This window comes from Salvia hispanica, chromosome 1 (genome assembly GCF_029641045.1).
Source record: "Salvia hispanica isolate PSC_SH4W2 chromosome 1, Shi_PSC_v1, whole genome shotgun sequence".
Lineage (NCBI taxonomy): Eukaryota > Viridiplantae > Streptophyta > Magnoliopsida > Lamiales > Lamiaceae > Salvia > Salvia hispanica.
Genome location: NC_142692.1, coordinates 7,608,863 through 7,630,230, shown reverse-complemented (window position 1 = coordinate 7,630,230; position 21,368 = coordinate 7,608,863). Strand labels below are relative to the sequence as shown.

Below are 21,368 nucleotides of genomic sequence, written 5' to 3'. Positions count from 1 at the left end.
CATCATATTGTCTGTATTAGACCATTTTATCCTTCGAAACTCAACAAACTCGTTATACTATCAAATTATTGACACAGATAAAAATAGACCGAATTTATCAACCTTAATTAGCCATTGCAAAAGGACATAAAATGGTAACACAAGTCAATTTATTTCTCTATCTCATGTCGTATTAGATGTACGAACAAGAACAACCATGAGACGAATAAAAAGAAGGCTCGTGACAGAGTTTTTGTGTAAAACAAACAGAAAGTTGTTAGCGAACCTCAAAAATAACCAAAAAAAAAGAGAAGAGATTAACTATTTTACATATTTCAACTGTACATTGGCCTAAAACAAGATGCATCATACTCATACACCAATCACCAAAATTTGAACATTCTTCTTCTTCACGTCGATTTCAGCTTATCCAATCCATACTCTCTCTGCAAAAGAATTTTAGTTAGTTTTTACCCAAAAAGGGTTACATATTTTCACACAATTAACTCATTGAGGCTTACCAAAATATCCTTGTTCTGCTCTAGCACTGGCATCAGCAGAGAGATCAGCTTTTGTATGTCTTTCTTGAGAACATCGTCGTCATCTTCTTCTTCTTCGCCTTTGACCTTAAGAACATCCACGAAAGTCCGGCTATCGGGCACCAGCTTCAGGGCGATCTAGACAATGGAACATGAAAACTTGAATATTCATGAAATATGTCATGCAATGCCGATGGTAAGTAATGTTATACTTCTTCGTCTACGAAAAACAGTCAAGTAGTAACATTATACTAGCAGACTATTTTTCGTGGACAGATGGAGTATAATTTGGGAATGCTATGTTATTTTACTTTATAGGCTGCTGCAGAGATCCATCCATGCCATGGTTTTAAGGTGGTGGTGTAAGATTCTTCAACCATTTCCTCCATATTTCTCCCAAAATCCTTCACTAGCAACTCTAACAATACCATAGCAAAATCTAGGGACCTGAACAGTGGAAATTATGATAACAAATTTATCTTAAAGGAATCATGTGTTTTGTCACATAATGTAACAAATGTTGAAACCTGTTGAGCCAAACAAAGGCTTTGCTGCATGTGGGCCCCTTTTTTGCGTTGCCTTCATTTACCTCTTTCTTCAAAATCTCAACCACGTCGCAATATATTGATGGATCAGAATCATGGAATTTCTCTAATCTCTGTGCAATGAAATATAAACTAATTTAAGATTGTAAGCATGGACTAAATAAAGGTTGTTCATTAATCCTGTTTTATACTCCTATTATCTCCGTCCATGAAAAACATTAACATAGTATTAGTAGTGGTCAATACCAGTTCAAATGCAAAACTGGTAACGTAAACGATATTGAGACAAAAAGTAGTTGAAGTATTGTTAGTGGAAATGAAACTTTTAGGACAAATAGTAGAGACAAATTTTGATGGACAATCCAAAATAGAAAAGAAGACTGTTATTCAATTGGGACAAGAACAACAGGACAAACTTCTCGGAAAAGAGAATGAGGAAAATGCCGGGACGGGCAAATGTAGTGTAGTGTGGCATGCATACATGGTTTTACAATGTTCTTGAAGGACATATAAGTCTTTAGACATGTGCGTGTGTTTTGCACACACTGAATGTGACATTATTTGGTTATTACCTCAATGTTGTGACGAATGTCTTGTCTCAACACAGCCATTGTTGGCCCTATCTTATCTGCAAAACAATTCTGTTCACGCAAATAAATCCACAGAACTCAAATAATCTAAATGTGTGTTTGTGAGAGAGAGAGAGAGAGAGAGAGAGAGAGTGACCTAGAACTTGAACGAGCAAATCGCAGAGAGAGAGAAACGGCTTGATCGGAATTTGGACACTCGTGTGAACCGGAGCAACAGAATCAGAAACCGGAAGCGGAACAGCATGATCAGATGCGGCAGTTTTGAGGTTGGCTACTAACAGCGAGACCTCATCAATTGCAGACCTAATCTCCGATGCTACCATCTCCACCTCTCTCCTTCGCTTCATTTGTGCTACTGCTACCATATATATATACTTACAAGAGAAAGAGATATGAGTATGTATGTATGTAAATGCTATAAAGAAGGCGAAGCTGTGGAGTGTGGAGATATATATTACTACGTCAACTCAGAAGCTCTTGTTTTCAGCTGTTAGAGGGAAAATTAAATGCGTTGAATTCCAGATTTTTGTAATGGAATTCTTTATTTCGAACTCGTCTATCCTTTGACAAATTCGTGCTTTGTTTATCCATAATTGAGTTTAATACTCTACCTCATTGCGTAAATTTGATTGCGACCTTTAATTTTGACCCCCACATTATCTCTTCTCTATCCAAAAATCATCAAGTTTAGTCAAATTCTGAGACTCACCTAAGTTGTGAAATCGGAGTTTGAGTAACCAACTTTCGACTTTTTATCAATTATATATCATACTATCTATCTGTATACAAAATGAATTAAAATTTCTAATTTAATATTTCGTTTTCAAATTTTATGGGACTGAATTGTAGGGAGCCAGCAGTCCATGCCTTGGATGTGTTGTGTTGTGCATTTTTAAATGCTACCTTAAGCTAGGAATTTATATTTGTTTCCTATGGGGAAAAAATTGGATACCAGATGCGTCGCAGTCGGTAATGCTGCAATTTTGATACGAATCTACAAATGTTCACACAAGTAAACTAATCTTAATTTTGACCGTACATGATTTTTATGTTCAAGCTTTCATTGTTGCCTCAATGTTTTCACTTTTCATACCAGATGTATACGAGTTTGAATAAATTTTTGTAAAGTGTTCGACAAAATAAACTTTCTAAATTTTTTAAATAATCATGCTATGAATCGCAATGAGTTAATATGACACTTCTTCACGTAAATGAAGAATCACTATTAATTTAAACATATAGGGGGAACTCGTCCTTTAACCAACTTGAAAGAGTTTGATTTTTTCACATAATAATATATTTTCTGTATCCCACTCAAAATGTCCACATTTCCTTCTCAATTTGTCACACTCAAAAAGCCCACTCTCTATTTTTAGAAATAAATCATTTTCTCTTCTCTCCTCATTACAATATTTAACTACTAGTACCTTTTTTATTTCACTTACTTCACCTAACAACTTATCCTAAAATTCCATGCCAAGAAAAAGCAATTTTATGTTATGGTTTCATATTATTGTCATATTTCTTTTTATTTTCTTTACATAAACAAGACTAATGTAAAAACTTGAAATATCATGATTCAATTCTGATTTCAAACTTTGAGTGCCTGGCCATAGTTTGACGAAACTTTATGATTTAAATTGCTATTAATACTTATAAATATATTTTTTTTGTATCGTTGAGTACTTTTAATCAATACTTAAGTACTAGTACGATGTAAGTTAAATGGGGTTGTAATTTTATTAAAATTGTACTTTATTTTTTAGCTACCAGGTAAAATAATCTGCTAACTTCCAGGAGAGGAACATGACCCCAAAATGCTGGCCAAATAAGTTACAAATTTAATTTATTTTAATATCTTAGGAAAGTAGAAGGGAAGTAAACCCAAACCTCATCCACAAATGATTCCTTGACAGCTCTTACTATAGAATCTTAAACATTTAACACTACTATTACATCACCTCCCCTTGAAAATAACCTCCCCTGAATATTTTCAGATTAACAGTAAATTACTACTACTAAATACTGCAGTCATGGGCACATGTCATGCCGGCTGCTTATCCATATTAATCATCTCCAAAATATTCCACTTGTTGGGAATTTTCACACCATTAGAAAATTTCTCCCGTTTTAATAGTATTTCATTTCCTCACCAATTTGATTCCACAGAATCGGGCCATCTTATTTAGATCAATATTGTAATAGCATTAATTAGGACGAGCTGTAGCAATGTAGAAAATTGTTCATATAATTTATTGATGCAATTTCAGTTAGACAACTGCAAAAATATCGAAAAAATGGCAATTGTATCGATCAGAATGACTTGAAAATCCTATTGATCAGCTTGTGAAACAGACTGATGAATCAAACCCATCGCTTTTAACATGATGTAAGATTAGATTTGGCCATTTGATATCGATTAAAGAGCGAAATCATCATTTCATTATTTTTAGGACTTTATTTTAAATTTCATAATTTCATTTTATTTTCTTTTGGGTTTCTAAGTTTTCTAAACTATACGAGTTTCATTACATTATATTCAGTTTTGATTATTATATTAATCAACGTCGATTTAAAAATACTGGAGTTTCTTTGGGAGTATCATATCATCAGTCATCCTTAATCTAGTTAAATGCACATAATTAATTGCAGTCATTTAATTGAAATGCGAAATTGTGGTCTTATATACTTTGACTTGGTGGTGAACGTACGGCGGTATATATCTTGTGATGACTTAATGATATCTTATAAATCACATTATATTTTCAATCTTGTCAAATTAAAAAAATTGAACATTAATTAGGTGATGCTCGATTAAGGATAAGATAATTAATCGAACCTAGATATGTGTATCTAGAACAACTCGTTAAATTTCATTTGACTTGTAAATTAAAATCCTATTTATGCCAATTATTAGCATTTTAAATTCTTCAAACGAATCGAAGGTTAGATCATATAGCTATGTCAACGGCATTTCAAAAAGAAATATATATAAATAAAGAAAATGAAATTGACATTTTGCAATAATAGCAATCAAATTCATCCATTTAATGTAGACATGTCCAAATCAATCAAGACCAGATGAAGATGTGTACAGTGTGAGCATATATGGAGATTCTAGTGAAGATTTGATTCAAATTAAATACTACTTAGGCGGGAATCTTATGAAATTAATAATGAACTTAAGAGAAACAAAACAAAACAAAAACTAAGGAGACTAATTAAATAAACTTATGATCGAAAGGTAGTGGCTTATAACAGCATCTTGACAAATGACGTCATGTCATGTCCTATTAATTAACTTTTTGAAATTATAAAAAAAAATTAAACTTTTTCTAAATATTCCGTTGATTGGAAATCAATCATTTCTAAAATTTAATTGATGAATGATCTACAATTAATTTACACTTAAAGAAGGGCTTGTGTTATTTTACGCATAAATTAAATTTTCAGTTATTAAAATATGTAATAAATTCTAATTATTGATTAATGAATCCTGAATTAAAATTTAATTAGGATGGATGTGACGACATTGAAAATAATCCACAACAATATTCATGGGTCTTAGTAATAGGGGGGAAGGTTTACCTTGTGTAATATATTACATTGTTTGAAGAACCCTAAATGTTAATAGAGTAAAGAATAGTCAACAAGGGAGTATATTATTCGTGGTTCCATGTAAATGGCTAGAAGCATGGAGACATTGAGTATATGAAATGTAGTGAAAACACCCTAAAATCATTAGGGTTTGGAAAATACCTAAATATAGACGAGCATAAACAACAAATTTTAGACGAATGATTTGAAGAGACATACAAATACTAACTACATGTATAGATCAACACTATGGATTCGATCTCATAATAGTACTCCATCCGTCCAAAAAATAGGGTTATTCCATTTTTATCTCTCATTCTGGAAAAATGATACTAGTAATAAATAGTTAAAGTGGAGTGAAATAAAAGTAAGAGAGTGAATAATATAGACAAGAGATTTCTCTATATTATTCTCTCTCTTACTTTTCTCTCTATCCACTTTAACTATTTATTACTTTGTCTATATTATTATATCTCTTACTTTTCCCTCTATCCACTTTAACTATTTATTACTATCATTGTTTCAAAACGAGAGATAAAAATAGAATAGTCCTATTTTTCGTGGACGGAGGGGTATCAAATTAGAAATAATAGTTTCGTTGGGAAATACTACTATAGTACTGTTATGGTCAAATCTCATATGCACGGATAACAATATAGAGACACAATTATTAACAAAAACTAGTACATCTCCAGTGCGACCCACACGGGGTCTCACGCGATGCGAATTACTACAAATTTATAATTTTATATAAGTACAAATTTATAATTATATAAGTACAATGATAAGTACAATGAGTTTTGAGCAATTACATTGGTAAAGTAATAGTCAACTGTGAAAAAATTGTAAAAGAAAACAAAAAGGGAATAACAAACAGAAATATGTTGTGTAAGTGATATCTAAAGTTAAAGGAGTACTACATCAATGATCCATATGGTCTATATATATTGTGTTATTGGAGTACTATATTTAGTAGTACTACTACTACTATTCAAGAATCAAGAGTGAAGGTATTAAACATATTTAATTAAAACTTCATATATTAGCAAAAATTAGAAAGTGCATATTTTTATGGGATATATTATAAAAAGAAAAGAGTAATATTCTTGTGGGAGGAGGAGGAAGTACTATACTAATTATTAATAATTTATGTTTTGATGTTTATAACATAACTTTTTCTTTTCTAGATCAAATAAGCGGCATAGAATAAACAATTAAATTTGACTATTAAGTAAACAGAATCTCCGACAATAATATATGATTGAAATATACAGTTGAAATAGTTTCTTCTAGAAATAGAGGTAGCAGTAGCCAGTAGCACACTTGACACTTATATGTGCTTTTGTATTGATTTTCTATACAAATAAATAATAAATAAATCTGTAACCAAGAATTTATAAAATTGAGTTTAATACATGACATAAGAGCACACATCATATACTGGAGTGGGAATATTTGTTTTGATAATTTGGAATTTTCATTTTATTTAAACATAGTAGGATTATTTGTTTTGAGCAAGTAAAAGAAGAAACAAAGAAAAACTGTGTACAAACAGTTGGTTGAGATACACTAGCAATGGCATCTAATCGAACATTTTCCGTCTCTTTGTATTTAAATGTGAGTACTTGAATTAATATACATAATAAATCTACATTACTGACAACGCCTACCAAGTGATTATTTTTTTTTGGATAATTTTATCGATTTTTTAAAATATTTTGTCGAAATTATTTTGTATTTCTGTCACAAAATTAATTCTAAACTTAATTTTCCTGTGCCAAAACAAATTTTGACCGTAAATGCAAACATGACCTATGATCTTACTTACTATATTAAATTACTCTACGTTGTCGATATGATCATCTCTCACAACTTCCGATGTTCCACAATTCTTTAATTGAATTTCAGTTTCTTATGTTACTATTATTTAGCTGTAAACATTTAAAATAATTTAAGGTAGATGAAGCCTTTTACATAACGTGTGTCAGAATCGAAATTAAAATGATAATGTTAAAATAAATAACTAATTACAGTAAGTCGGAGACCACGTTTGTTATTCATTGTACAGTAGCACACAACTTGTTTATATATGTATATACACACTTTGCTAATGCAACTTGTTCTCACATTCATGAACTATCCCTTATTCTATCAAGTTGATAAGTTCATTCGACACAATAACCTTCTAGAAGACTACAATTAAGATATGTATTTCAAATATATAGTGTGTGCGGTACACATAGATGGAGTACAATTTTTCTAAAAAAAAAATGCTAGCTAGTGGAAGAGTAATACTTATAGAACACAAGATTATGGAGTTTTTAAGTTTTGACTTAAGTAAATAATGAAAATTACTCCTTTTACATCCAAAGTTGTATCAATATTCATAAGAATAATCTTTTGACTTTTTATATACTGGGTGTCCAACGAATATACTCCTCCGGTTTTATAAGAACATACACATAAATTTTGGGCACAAATTTTAAGATATCTAATATTGTGTGTATGATTAGATGGAGAAATTATATTTTAAATTTGAGTGGAGATATGATTAGATATTAGATGTATTGTTTTGAAAATTATTGTAAATATATTGTGATAGTAAAAGTATTATTATAATATGTGGCGAGGTAATGTGAAGAAAAAAATAGCATGCATTTATGGTATAGGAAAAAACTATATGCATATTTTCATGAGACATACAAAATAGAATTTCTAAATTTAAATAATAAGATCCCAACAAATATCACAATCAATTAGTGAAATCAGAGAACAACAGTCAGTCGATACCCGGCCCAATATTCACTCAATAAGTGAGCCCATTTTAAAATATTAAGAGATCAACAGTCCAAATATCCGGCCCAACATTCATTCAATAAGTGAGCCATTTTATAATATGAAACGACAAATATACCCTTGTTTCTCTGATACTCCATCCGTTTCACTGTAGTTGAGTCATTTTATCATTTCGGAAAGTTTCTTCACAGTTGAGTCATTTCCTTATATGATAACTTTTTTCTTTTTCTTACTTACTCACTCTTACTTTATTCTCTCTACTTTATTCACTTTATACTTTATTTTCTCTACCTTTTCCTCTCTCTTACTTTTTTATCTATTTATTTAGCACACCCAATATTCATTTCTAAAACTCTGTGCTGAAAAGTTTAGCCTCAACTATGGCGAAATGGAGGGAGTTTTACAATTTCTGAATAGGGGCAAAAAATTTCAACGACTATGGCAAGTTGCTGATTGACATATTTCATGATGGATGCTTTATGTAAGGCATTTTTCTTCTCAAATTTAGCTGCCAGTTTCTTCTAAAGAACATCGACATTTTTCTCTAGAAAAATGATCGAAAAATACTGCACTCGATGAAGCACCAAATGTAACCAATTCTTTTTAATGTTCCATTATTTATCACTCAGACACTCACTATCTTCTAATTTTACATCATATTCATATAAGGGCAACTAGACATGTTGACAATCGATAGAATAAAAAGCCAAACATTCTTGGCTTCCAAATTGAATTGTTTGATCCATTCAATTTATAATATGCCACCAAGCTACAACAATCTTTTCATTTTTAATCTACTTGATAAACTAGTTAGAAGTGTGAGACCAAATCAAGAAAATAAATATAGTGCAATATACGTATAATTTATGTGAAAAATCAAACTAGTTTACGATGAAATCTAGAAATCGATCAGTCATCCAATAAAAAATCTAGTGCGAATGAAGAGGCGATACAATAAGCGGCTCAGACGACCTAGAAAAACTGGAACATTGAGCTGCTGCTTTCTCAGACTCCTCATTTTGGTGCCTGATCCCTTCCAGCAGCGTCACCACATCCCTCATCGTAGGCCTTTCATCGGGACAAGCGTTCACACACAGCAAAGCTATCCCTACCACTTGCACCATCTCTTCTGTTTGTGTGCTCGAATTCAGCAGCAGCTGCTCATCACCAATGGATGCAAAATCTCCGACTCTACTTCGGAGCTCTTCATAAACCCATGTCACAATGTGCCTCCCCTCCGGTATTCGGGCATCCATCGGCTCCATCCCCGTCACCACCTCTAGCAGCACAATGCCGTAGCTGTACACATCGCTCTTTTCTGTTATCTTCAAGCTGTATCCATATTCTGCACAAAAGTAAATAAACTAATGGATTCGTATTCACATGTTTTAATACAAAACTAATAAAACACGAGAGAAAAGGAAAAAAAGTACTTAATAGTTAAAGTTTGTTCGTGGATAGTGGGACCCACGAGAGTTAAATATTTCAAGTGGACTAATTTTAGGGACAACCAAAATGACTAGTATTATTTGAGGATGGAGGGAGTACTTACCGGGAGCTATGTAACCATAGGATCCTGCCACAACACCTGAATCTGTTGAAGAATCATCCACTAGCTTTGCTAGACCAAAATCTGCAAGAAAAGCCTCAAACATAGGACCTACCAAGATGTTGTTGGTCTTGATATCTCTGTGAACAATTGGAGGGCTACAATCATGGTGTAGATAAGCCAGCCCTTGTGCAGCTCCAATGATGATATTATACCTTGCATTCCAATTAAGAAATGTTTTATTCTCATGAAGCAATCCTGCCAAACTCCCATTACTAATGTAATCAAACAAGAGCAGTCTTGTTTTCCCATTGTCACAGCACCCTAGAAGCCTTACTATGTTCTTATGCCTTATTGATCCTAGCGCTGTGACTTCTGCAGAAAATGAGTCCCTTTGATGAATCTCATCTGCTGTCTTTGGCCACAGTCTCTTCACTGCAATCAGCTCCCTCGTGTGAGTCTCAACGCGGTAGACAATCCCCGAGCAGCCTTTTCCCACAATGTTTGCATCTCTGAGTTGTGTCACAACCTCTTCAACTGAGAAGCTGACCTTTTGGAAAGGGGTGAATTCCCATTGAAGTCCCTTTTCTTCGTCGTCATTAGAAGCTCGGGTTCTGTTGTAGTAATACATTGTTGCCATCATCAGAACTATGATGAAAATGGAGACACTGAGGATGGTCAGATTCCTAACATATCTCTTTGCGTGGCGGCTGTCTTTACTAGGAAAGCAGTTGGTCTTGACAAAACATAGGTTGTTGTTACCAGCAAATGAATCATAAGGAAGGTTCTGGAAGAATTTAGAATTTGGAACTTGACCTGAAAAGTTGTTGTATGAAACATTCAAGGAAACAAGATTGTCCATGTTGCTGAGGACTTGCAGGCTTCCTTCCAGCATGTTATGAGATATATCCATGTTGGCAAGCTTTGAAAAGTTCGAAAAGCTTTCCGGGATGGCTCCTCTTAGGGAGTTCATACTCAAATTCAAGAGTATGTCCATTTCCTGGAGATGACCAATCTCATCAGGGATGAAGCTACTAAGTCGGTTCCTGCTAAGATCAAGTAACTGCAAGCCCATACATAGGCCTAGCGAACGAGGAATAGAGCCCGAGATTTGGTTTCCACTCAGCACAAGTTTGTTCAACGATGAGAGGTTGCCTATGCTTGTAGGGATGTTTCCTGATATCTCATTCATGGAGAGATCCAAGACGTTCAGTTCATGAAGAGATACGAAAGACAGAGGGATCTCCCCTTGAAGCTTGTTTCCGTGGAGATCAAGCAGCTCCAGCTCTTTGCAGCTGCCTAAATCAGGAGGGATTTTCCCGGAAAACCTGTTTTCAGACAGCTCAAGGAACCTAAGACTCTCAAGCATCCTTATCTCCGAGGGTATGTCTCCTTCCAGCATGTTTGATCCGAGGCGTAGCCTGATTAGGCTGCTGCAGTTGCCAATATCAGCTGGGATTTTACCAGAAAGTTGATTTGAAATCAGCAGGAGCTTAGTTAGATTCTTGAGATTGAAAAGCTGTCTTGGAACTGTCCCAGTGAGGTGGTTATAAGACAGGTCTAGATCTTGAAGTTTCTTGCAATTCGATAGCTCTACCGGTATATCTCCTTTGAGATGATTCTGCCATGCAAAAAATAGAGTGAGTTCTCTCAGTTCACCAATGGTAGATGGAATCCCTCCAGAAATGTTGTTGTTGTCAACTTCAAGCTGTTTTAAGCTAGACAGATTGCCTATATAGTCTGGTATTGCACCGTTGAAGTGGTTATCCGACAAAAGCAGCCCCTCCAACTTGGCTAGTTTTTGAAGAGATGGAGGGATTCCTTCAGACAGAATATTCATTGAGAGATCAATCAGTGTCAAACATGAGCAGTTTCCAAGATCTTGAGGGATTTTTCCTATGAGATGATTCTCCCACAAAAGCAATCTCTTTAGATCCTTCAACCTCCCAATTTCTGTTGGGATTTCACCAGAAAGTTGGTTTTGATACACAAACAAGTTCTCAAGACTGGAGCAGTTACCCAACTCTGGTGGGATGGAGCCAGTCAGGTTTGCAGTGTATATCGAAAGCGTCTTGAGATCCATCAGCGCGCCTAAAGTAGCCGGGATCCGGCCAGTTATTGAGGTATCTGCAAGGCCTAAAAAGGTTAGCCTTGTGCAGTTTGATACCTGAGGTGGAATCTCTCCATCAATGAGGCTTCCACCTGCTCTAAAGACTTCAAGAACTGTCAACTGGCCTATTTCTTTTGGGATGTTGCCATAGAGCCGGTTGTCAAAGAGTTCAAGCTGCTGGAGATTGCTGCAGTTTCCTATCTCTTTTGGAATCTGTCCCTCTATGTAGTTGGAACTCAGAGATAGTTGCTGCAGAAATGCTAGTTTTCCTATCTCTTGTGGTATACTCTTTGTGAGGCTATTGAAACTGAGGTCTAAAGTGATGAGGGAGGAGCAGTTTCCCACAGAAGAAGGGATTACACCAGTTAGATTTGTGTTTGAGAGGACAAGAACACGAAGGAACGCAAAGGAGAACACGAAAGTAGGGAATGTGGTGGGGAGATGGATGGATGTGATAGTGATTTCTGAGACAAATTCATGATCTGTGCATTTGATGAACTCCCAGCTGCATGGAGTCTGATCAGTGTGTTTCCACGAAGAGAAGAAGCCGGCTGAGGACGAGGAGTTGAAAGTCGAAAGCCATGTTAGAAGAGACAGGCCTTCTTGGTTCAAAGCTGAAATGGTTGGAAATGTTACAAGTATCAGTTGGAATAAGGTGAATGCTTTGCTTGGCATGGTGATGTTTCTTGAGCTTCTTCTAGCAAAAATGCAATCTTGGAATGATTTTCCATTCATTGCTAAAAGGTGGTTCCATATTTGATGTTTTTTTTCTGAGATATACTAATATTCTTGCATGTTATGTTAGCCATTTTGAGATAAGATCTTATGGTATTGAAAAAAAAATCCTTTCTTGTCCACAAACACATTGTCCCTACTACCTTATACTTTTTGATTGAATATTATTGAATATTTGTGTCACATAATCCAGTGTAAATTCTAAGTTTAATCCAATGGAACATAACAAGTTGCTTAAAGAATATGAGTATATATCCCTCTAAATAATGAGGAGCTATAATATTATTGATCTTCAAATATTTTAATTTCTTTTATTATGATAAAAGTTAAGCTATTAAATGAAGACTTCTCTCTTTTCGTGATTCATGAACCTTCCCAAGAAACCTTTTTTTGACACCATGCAATAATTGGTCTGGCTAAGGTTATAGTATTAAAGAATTTATGTCTAAATAATTATGTGCAGAAAATCTTTGTTTGATTTTTTGGCATCAGTCTTTTTTAAGAGCCCCTCACCATGTGTGCTGACATCCAACTTTTATTTGCTGCCATGTTTCCATTTGTATTTTATCTCATGATATCGACTATTCATTCTTCTTTACAGCAGCTCAAAAGGGACACTCGATGTATCATACTCTCCGGTTCGAGCCTATCATGACATGATCCTAACTTTTAACGCCGAATTTATTTTAAATCTCACCGACACATGTAAAATGTGAAATGGATAAGTTAATTGTATGTTTGACTTTTCAAATTCAATGGAAAATTAGAGCTTTAAGAAAAGAAGACACCAATTCAGATACTAGCATAAAAAGTACATTTTGCTAATAATAATAAGCATTAACCAAGAGAAAATTATTATGGTGATGGCCAAAGTAAGAGTTTGGGCTGTTGTACCTTTGATAAGACACAGTATTGGGCTACAGATGTAGTGGGCCGTGATTACCCAACGATTATTACTTCTAAGCTTATGAAATGTAGAATTTTGATCATTGATATCATAAATTCAAACCTCTAAAAGATTTTAAGATAGTGCATTGGTTGGCCCTATCTTTAAGTATTTTGTATTGATAAAAGCATTTTATATGTACTTCGCTTTCTTGAGCCCTATAGCTAGCAAGAGTGAGAATGAACTGAGAGTTTTACGAGAGATAATCTAAAATCAAATAAAAATTAATTTAAATGTATATTATGAAAATAACAAACATAACAGGGTTATTTTTGTAAATTAGTTTTGTTATCATGAATAAATTAAATAGGTTGCCAAATATTCACTCGGAATTTGTTTACCAGATCATACATATAAGTCATTTTAAAATTATTATAAACTTAGTCAAACACAGTCTATCTTGATTAATTTGCATTTCATAATCTCCTAATAACTTAAACTTAAATCATAAATCTCCATGTGTAAACATTTTGAGTTTTAAAAGTGAGTCTCGTGTATATCTCATATAGCACAATTATTTCAATCGTATTCAGCTATTAAGTTCATATAAAATATCATTACTAATAGCTAAGAGTCGGCTGCCATTTACTATTTGAGGAGTTAATTATAACATTTTAAATTATATAATTAGGTGTTCAGTTACTATTTAATTGAATCATAACTACCTAGCTACAACTTGCAAGAATCCAATTATGCAATAAGTTTACCCCAACCTAATATAGTTCTAAGAATGGTCCCTTATTCTCCCTGTTACGTTTCTACATCCACCTCTTTCTTTTTAGAAATAAATACTTATAATAAAATTATAAAATATCAATTTCTATGAGATTGTGCCTAATTTAATCATAAATTATCAAATGAGCAAACTTTTAGTCTCATCGATCAAAGTGTTATTCTTCATTAGATCCATCAATCTAGATTATATATATAGCATGAGCTTCAATTTTTGGCTAGATTCCTACATTCCGACCCGACAAAGTAGTGAAAGAGCAAATTATGTAAATCTCAACATGTTTCTCAAAGAAACGATCTCTTACCAATCACACATACACTGCTGACAAATTTAAACTTAAGACATTATACATAACTACCTCCTTTAAGAATAGCTGCGGTGTCCGAACTTGTTGATATTGGACTATATATATATATATAAAGAAATTAATTGATTGTTTATTTAAATTCTTAATTATTGTACTTTATTCTTGACATGAGTACCAATTTATGTAACTGCCTACCCAGTTTATATTGCGTCCTCGGTTCCCTCACCTAATTAAAGAGGCATGTTAATTCGGATTTGCACCATCTAATCACGTCCATTTTGAGCTATAAATGCCGAGAAAAAAAATTGATATTGTGAAAGATGTCTTCATCAATAGTCATTATCATATAAAGGCTAAATATAATCAATATATATATTGCATAAAACTATTCGTTTTTAATTTATCATGAACTACAGCTTGTAATTAACTACGTGTCTAAAGATTAAGATTAACTTTTACACACATGTATATATTTCCATGTAACTTTGGATACCAAATTGTTAATCTGGCGAAATATTTAGTTAATTTTTATTTATTAGTCAAAATATAATATTCGTGATGCAATTATAACACTGATGTTTATAACCAACTAGTCATGAATTATTTTATAACTCATCAATTAAGTTGACTAGTCGAATTAGCAACTGACACACATATGAGACATGTATATCAGGAACCAGTTTTTAAAACTAAGAATCAATATTTCACTTTTTGATGTTAGAATCTACTAAGATTCTAATTATGACATGTGATCATTTCTGCTAACTAATTCAAATTAAAATAACATTTACGTAATTCGTACTCCATCATTTTATGTCATTTTATTTACTATTCCTTATTTAGTTAATCCAATTCTTTTATATATTATGATAATTATCACATTATATTGTATAACGTATGTTTTTTTTTTAATATTTACATATTTACTGTCATGATAGTATGCTCAATGATGATATTATGTTGTGTATTAGAATGATGCATGTATTGCTATATAATGATATTCCCTTAATTAGATATGTGATGAGGTTTCATTTAATTCAATGACGGACGCAGAAAATAAAGCTCGTGGGGTCGGATAATATACATAATTAATAATAATAATAATAATAATAATAATATTTAAATGATTATTTTAAAAATTAATTTAATTAATTATAAATATAGTAAATAATTATTTTAAAAAAATATTTCATATTGTGTAGTCATATCTTTTGTTATGAATGATATATATGTTTCCTAGGAATATCTATATTTAACAAAATCTACTTAAAAATTTCTTTGATCATTTTGTAATAGTATTAATTGAATGTTTTTTGCTCGATATGTATTAAGACAACCTCCCAACATATTTTTGCAGCTTATTCAAAAGAATTCAGAAAATACATTTTCGGTCGAATATTATAAACTCCCTTAAAAGTTACTATATTTCAATATTATAAAAGTAATAATCGCTTGATAATTTATAATTAACTTCAAAAATCCAATAAATGAAATAAAAATAGCTTGAAATTATGGTTAATAACATATATATTCTGTAATGATCATGGTGACTTACTACATAAGCCATCTATATGTTGATGTTAAAAGGGATCGACTAATTTTAGTATTTTAAAAATAGGCCGTGTGTGATGCCCTTTCATTTAATTAATTATTAAAATAATTGGAAATAAAAGAAGTGGAATCGTTTCCTTTATTACAGACTATATCTATTCTTTTTTATAGTCTCTCTCCTCAAATCCCCAATCTTCCTTATTACTCCAACTGATTCGTCCTCTCTGTTACTCCGACGAAGGCCAAACCATGGGGTGGAGCTCTGCCGTGTGGGGTCGGAGATGCTGCTGCATAGGGTCGGAGGTCAAAAAACTGAAGTTTCTTGACAGCCTCAATGAACGGCGGTGGGGTCGGTCGACCCCACCCGACCCCACCTACATCCGTCGTTGATTTAATTGAAAGTTTGAAACTCACAACAATATCTATCAATCACATTATTTGTTCTATGTCATTGCACTACTTAAACAGTGTCAGTACAAATGAAACGGTTTTGATGAGCAGACGGATGTGGTTTAATCTTATAATGATATTGAACAATATGTATAATGATATCACAAATATTAGATGTAAACCTTTTTTAAGATCTAATGAATCAAAATGTACTACTTCGATTATTAAGACCATTCATACTTTAGTGTGATATACTATGTAAATATACATGTCATTTGCTCAACAAGACGATCTAGGCGATCTACTTCTATTAGTATCACAACATCGAATAATTATATTTTCTATCGCCAATCAAATATTATAAGGATTTCCGTAGTTCATTGCACGGATACCAAACAAATCACAAAATATTAGTAAAATAGTGATTTGTGAATTTCATATAAACTAGTATAATATGTACTATATGTGATATACACGCAATCACAAATGCGCAATCAACATCATATATGTGCATCACAATCCACCTACTAACATAAATTGCAATTAGTAACTCCATGTGCCATAATTATTTGACGTGTGAGAAAAGAGTAGCAAAACCACCCCCACACCATCAACACAAGTGAAGAAATAGGACAAAATTTCATTATTCTCTCATAAAGTATAATATAATATTTTATAGACATCATTATATTTTGCCACTAGTCCCCTTCATGGAATTGTGACATTTAACTTCCAAGAATCAAGAGAGAAAAAAAAGGATTTGAAAAGGGAAAGAAAAATTAGGAATTAAAATAATTAATAATCCTTCCCATTTAATAAATCAAGGGTGGAGTAAAAATCATAGGAGGCGAGATCAAAAGCGCCCCAATCATCCGGTGTTAACAGCCCACAGTCTTCCACCTGCACCATCGGCTGCTGCTGGTACGCGAAGCTCGGCAGAGTTGTACCTTCCTCCCACAAAATATCCTCCTGCTGCATCTCAAACCCATAAAACTCCTGGCTACTAACATCCTGACACGTGGACATCTTAGGCATCACCTGCTGCTGCAGCTGATCATCTCCAATCAAACCAAACGGCGTCGTAACGTCGTCGGAGGACGATCCGGTGCTGGCGGCGGCGGGGCTGAGCGACGACTCGGCGCTGCCGTGGGTGACGTAGTTGGCGAAGACGGCGGCCATGTCAATGCAGGGGGCGGCGGGGGCGGGGGCGGCGTAGGGGGTGGAGGCGGAGGAGGAGTGGCGGCGGGCGCGGCGGGATTTGCGGCAGCCGCCGCCGACGGGGACGTTGCGGAGGGAGCCGCCCTTGGTCCAGTAGCGGCGGCAGGCCTTGCAGAAGTAGCGGGGCTGGGAGAGGCTGTAGTTGTTGTAGTAGCAGAATTTGGTGTTGGAGGAGGCGCAGCGGGGGCAGCTGGGGGCGATCTCCGCCGTCGTGTACTTCCATTTGCCGTCCATCGCTATCATGCTCATTGGATTTTATTTATGGCTTTTGAATTTAGAGAGAGAGTGTTAAGCATTAGATCCAAAAAAATGAGAGAGGGAGTGATATGATGAGGTGAGGAGGCCTTTATATAGAAACTTTATTACTAGTTCAAATAAAATTAAAATATTAGTACTATTATCTATACAATTAAAGCATCAAGTATAAACACTACTCTAGTGTAATGCATATTCAATGTTGTCTTTTTCATTTTATATTTAGTTTAATATTATTACATTATTAACATTTGCAATTTTTAATAAAACTTATTAAACAAAAATTTGATTGATTTATATTTTCTATAATTTAAATAAATGAATAAACTAGTAAATTGATAATTGACTTTCATAAAAAAAAATATCAATAACAATGTTCAATACGTATATTAGTATATAGGGGTGCGTTATATTGCTAACTCATCAATGTTGTGTATTAAAAATGTCAACACGATGACATTAAAATGTCAACACATAATATCAACACATTATATTGAAGTTCAACAAAATTATGTGTTGACATTTTAATGTCATCGTATTAATATTTTTAATACAATGCGTTAATGAGTTAGCAAGTTAGCAACTTAAGAAAGTTAATAATTGATCACATTCCTTAATATATAAAACTAAAATATAAATGTTAAATATGCATTAAATGAAAGTGGTGCCGTTGATATGTAATATGAACATTTAACTAGTACTAAAATATCAGTCATACTTGATTTGCACACATCTTGGATGCAAGCTAATAGATTGTAATTTTATAGGCTCAATTCGAACTTTTAAAAAATTAGTGGATTATTCGATTAGTTCATCGGTTTCAGAAGACTGTTACAATATACCTAACTATAAGTCACACGTGTCTAAACGACAGATTTAGGTATAAGAGGGGTCGACGGGACCTCACTGTTAGCCTACTAAGGTTGAAAATTTTCATTAAATAAGGCATTTGAAAGTACTGCCGACTCCATGGCAAGACACTTCTAAGTCATTCTTCGTTCGTCATCCATTCTTTTCGTCATCCATTCTTAGGGACAGCCGCCTCGCCGCATCTATCTTTTGACGATGGGACGACCTTCGTAACTGTGTCCCATCTCACGGCCACCAACGCTCTTTCATCGTAATATTTTAGTTCCATTCATATGTAAACATGCTACTTTTTTTCTCTCTCTCGGAAGAGGTGACTATTGGACGGTTAGCGAGCCGTTAGGAGTAAGGAAGTATAGACATGTGAGGAGGAAAATGGGATATTAAGACATAAGCATGTTTAATTGAGGCAAAGAGGTTACGTTTGGGTAATGTGGCATTTCCCCATTGGTTGTTGATGACCGCGATTGATGCCTATTGGTCAATGCCATCCCTCCTCAAATTTTCCATTTTGGTTGATTTTTTTCTCTATTTCATTTTTGCATCACATAGTTTGTTGAATTTTAGACAACGAGTTTCTTAACAACCATCTTGTTTCATTTGAGTAATATTTCCACTTTTATATTGCCTACAAATTCTATATTTCAGTATTATGTATTTTGTTCTACATTTGAATCGCTTGTTTTGGATTTGAACGTCTTGCAAACAATATGATGGATTATGTCTAAATATATTGAATTGATATTTTCAAAATTATAGAGCGAAGTTAGTTTTACAAAATATTTGCTTTCGTTATTATATTTTTTTGAAGGTAAGTAGTTTCTAAAGAAGCATAACTACGGTAGCAGTAAAAAATAATACTCCATCCGTCTATAAAAAATAATCTTGCTTTTATAATTTTGGGATATCGACAAAAAATAGTCTAATTTCTAAAAATGTAAAGTTTCTCTCTCATATATTATCCATTTTTTTCGCTCTCCTTCATCCTTTTTTTCTCTCCTTTCCTCGCTAGTATTTACCAATCTCTCACTAAAACTCGTGCAATCAACATATAGAATATTTTTCTTTGACGGAAAGAGTAGTATATTCAAAGATGTTTGTTGGAAAAATATTAGGAACTTACGAGATTTTCACCTAACTTTTATCACCCTTTCTTCTATTTCTCAGAGCTTGTGTGATTGCTCGTTTAACTTGGTCAAATCCTGATTCATTTTGCAACTTTAAAAATCAGTCTTGAAAAATAACAATGTTTTGAGTTGTTTGTAATTATCAAATGGTGAACTTTTTTTAAAAATAAATTGTGTACATATATGATATGCCGGTCGAGAAATCATACATCACATAGTGAGTTAAACCTATTAATACAAAATACGGTGGCGTTTCACTGAAAAACATCAATATTGTATTAAACATAAGTAACCAAATTTTTCCTTGTGGGAAAATTGCGAACAAGTCCAATTCACGATTTTCCTTTGGAGTTTTAAAGTTGTAGAACATGTAGAAAAATTGACAAAATATCATGATTTTTCCGACAACTTATTCTTATTTTTTAGAGTGAACTACACAACTAATCCCTGATCTTGTCATAAAATATACCAATGGTTCCTAAAAAATTTTATAGCATTTTTGGTACCTGACAGTCTTTTATACCCTTCTGCATTTGAAAAATCTCCTAAATGCCATGGAGGGCATTTTCGGTATCTGAAAATTACAATTTTGGTACCTCTTCGATCATGCAATTATTTTGAACATACATAAAAGCACCTTTTACAACAAAAATATTTTCTTTTGAATTAATTCACTTGAATTTTTTAAATAATTACTTCAATAATGTATAGATTAGGCTTTATAATAAATTTTTTTTTACTATAGTTCACTTTAATATTTTTATTAAAAAAATGTGTTACTTGCAAGAGTTCGCTTTAATTTATGTTAGATATAATTCACTTAAATTTTAATAATTACATTTAAAAAATATTCTTCATTATACTATACTTTAATTAACGTAATTAAATATCTATTTTTCACTTAATTATAGTAACATTTAAATATTTAAGTAACATTTTTTAAATAAAAAATTGCTATAATTCACTATAATATTTTTTCTTCTTAAATTTTAAAAAAATTTAGTAAAATTTTAAGTAAAAATAATTCCCACAAAGAATTTTCTATAATTCACTTTAATATTTATATTTAAAAATATTACTATTAAATATAATATTTTCTTCGCAAATACATATATTAATATGTATAAAAAATAATTTTTAATTTTAAAAATAAATAAAGCATAATTAAAACATATGGTTTCTTATTTAAAATTTTGAAATCATAAAGCATCAAATATTATTTAAATGAAAGTATAATTGAGTTTATAAAAGAAAATGGTGATGGAAGAAAAAGTGGAAAAAATTAAAAGGGCAATAGAAAGGTCTAAAATGCCCCTGAACTTAAAATTTCACACTAGTGGTGCCTAGGGTTACTTTAGTCTTATCGTACCAAAAATGATATAAAAAAAATTTAGGCATCATTGGTGCATTTTTCGACAAGATCAGGGACTATCAGTGTAGTTCACTCTAAAAATACTCCCTCCGTCCCAAGTTACTTGAGTTGTATTCCATTTTGGGTTGTCCCAAGTTACTTGAGTCCTTTCTTTTTCTGGCT

General features: G+C 33.0%; 3 protein-coding genes across 3 annotated transcripts; all 3 read right to left on the bottom strand.

The window, feature by feature from the left end:
• Nucleotides 1–127: 127 nt before the first annotated feature.
• LOC125224297 (glycolipid transfer protein 3-like) lies at nucleotides 128–2,288 on the bottom strand. Its single transcript, XM_048127680.2, has 6 exons — nucleotides 1,790–2,288; nucleotides 1,636–1,691; nucleotides 1,046–1,176; nucleotides 830–965; nucleotides 501–656; nucleotides 128–425 (listed from the first exon to the last, which is right to left on the bottom strand). Exons 1-6 carry the CDS (start codon nucleotides 2,016–2,018, stop codon nucleotides 390–392), a joined length of 744 nt encoding a protein of 247 aa, XP_047983637.1. The 5' UTR covers nucleotides 2,019–2,288; the 3' UTR covers nucleotides 128–389.
• Nucleotides 2,289–8,878: 6,590 nt separating this feature from the next.
• On the bottom strand, nucleotides 8,879–12,499 carry LOC125219520 (uncharacterized). Its single transcript, XM_048121518.2, has 2 exons — nucleotides 9,599–12,499; nucleotides 8,879–9,391 (listed from the first exon to the last, which is right to left on the bottom strand). The coding sequence occupies exons 1-2, from the start codon at nucleotides 12,438–12,440 to the stop codon at nucleotides 8,976–8,978; spliced, it is 3,258 nt and encodes a 1,085-aa protein (XP_047977475.1). The 5' UTR covers nucleotides 12,441–12,499; the 3' UTR covers nucleotides 8,879–8,975.
• Nucleotides 12,500–16,987: 4,488 nt separating this feature from the next.
• LOC125223879 (uncharacterized) lies at nucleotides 16,988–17,912 on the bottom strand. The gene has a single exon (XM_048127192.2). The coding sequence runs from the start codon at nucleotides 17,832–17,834 to the stop codon at nucleotides 17,163–17,165; it is 672 nt and encodes a 223-aa protein (XP_047983149.1). The 5' UTR covers nucleotides 17,835–17,912; the 3' UTR covers nucleotides 16,988–17,162.
• Nucleotides 17,913–21,368: the final 3,456 nt, after the last annotated feature.

Coding starts and splice junctions, on each gene's coding strand:
- LOC125224297 (XM_048127680.2), bottom strand. CDS start 2,018: ATGGTAGCAGTAGCACAAATGAAGCGAAGGAGAGAGGTGGAGATGGTA. Junction 657..829: donor TCTCTGCAGCAGCCTATAAA/GTAAAATAACAT, acceptor TCCATTGTCTAG/ATCGCCCTGAAGCTGGTGCC. Junction 426..500: donor AGCAGAACAAGGATATTTTG/GTAAGCCTCAAT, acceptor ATTCTTTTGCAG/AGAGAGTATGGATTGGATAA.
- LOC125219520 (XM_048121518.2), bottom strand. CDS start 12,440: ATGAATGGAAAATCATTCCAAGATTGCATTTTTGCTAGAAGAAGCTCA. Junction 9,392..9,598: donor CTATGGTTACATAGCTCCCG/GTAAGTACTCCC, acceptor ACTTTTGTGCAG/AATATGGATACAGCTTGAAG.
- LOC125223879 (XM_048127192.2), bottom strand. CDS start 17,834: ATGAGCATGATAGCGATGGACGGCAAATGGAAGTACACGACGGCGGAG.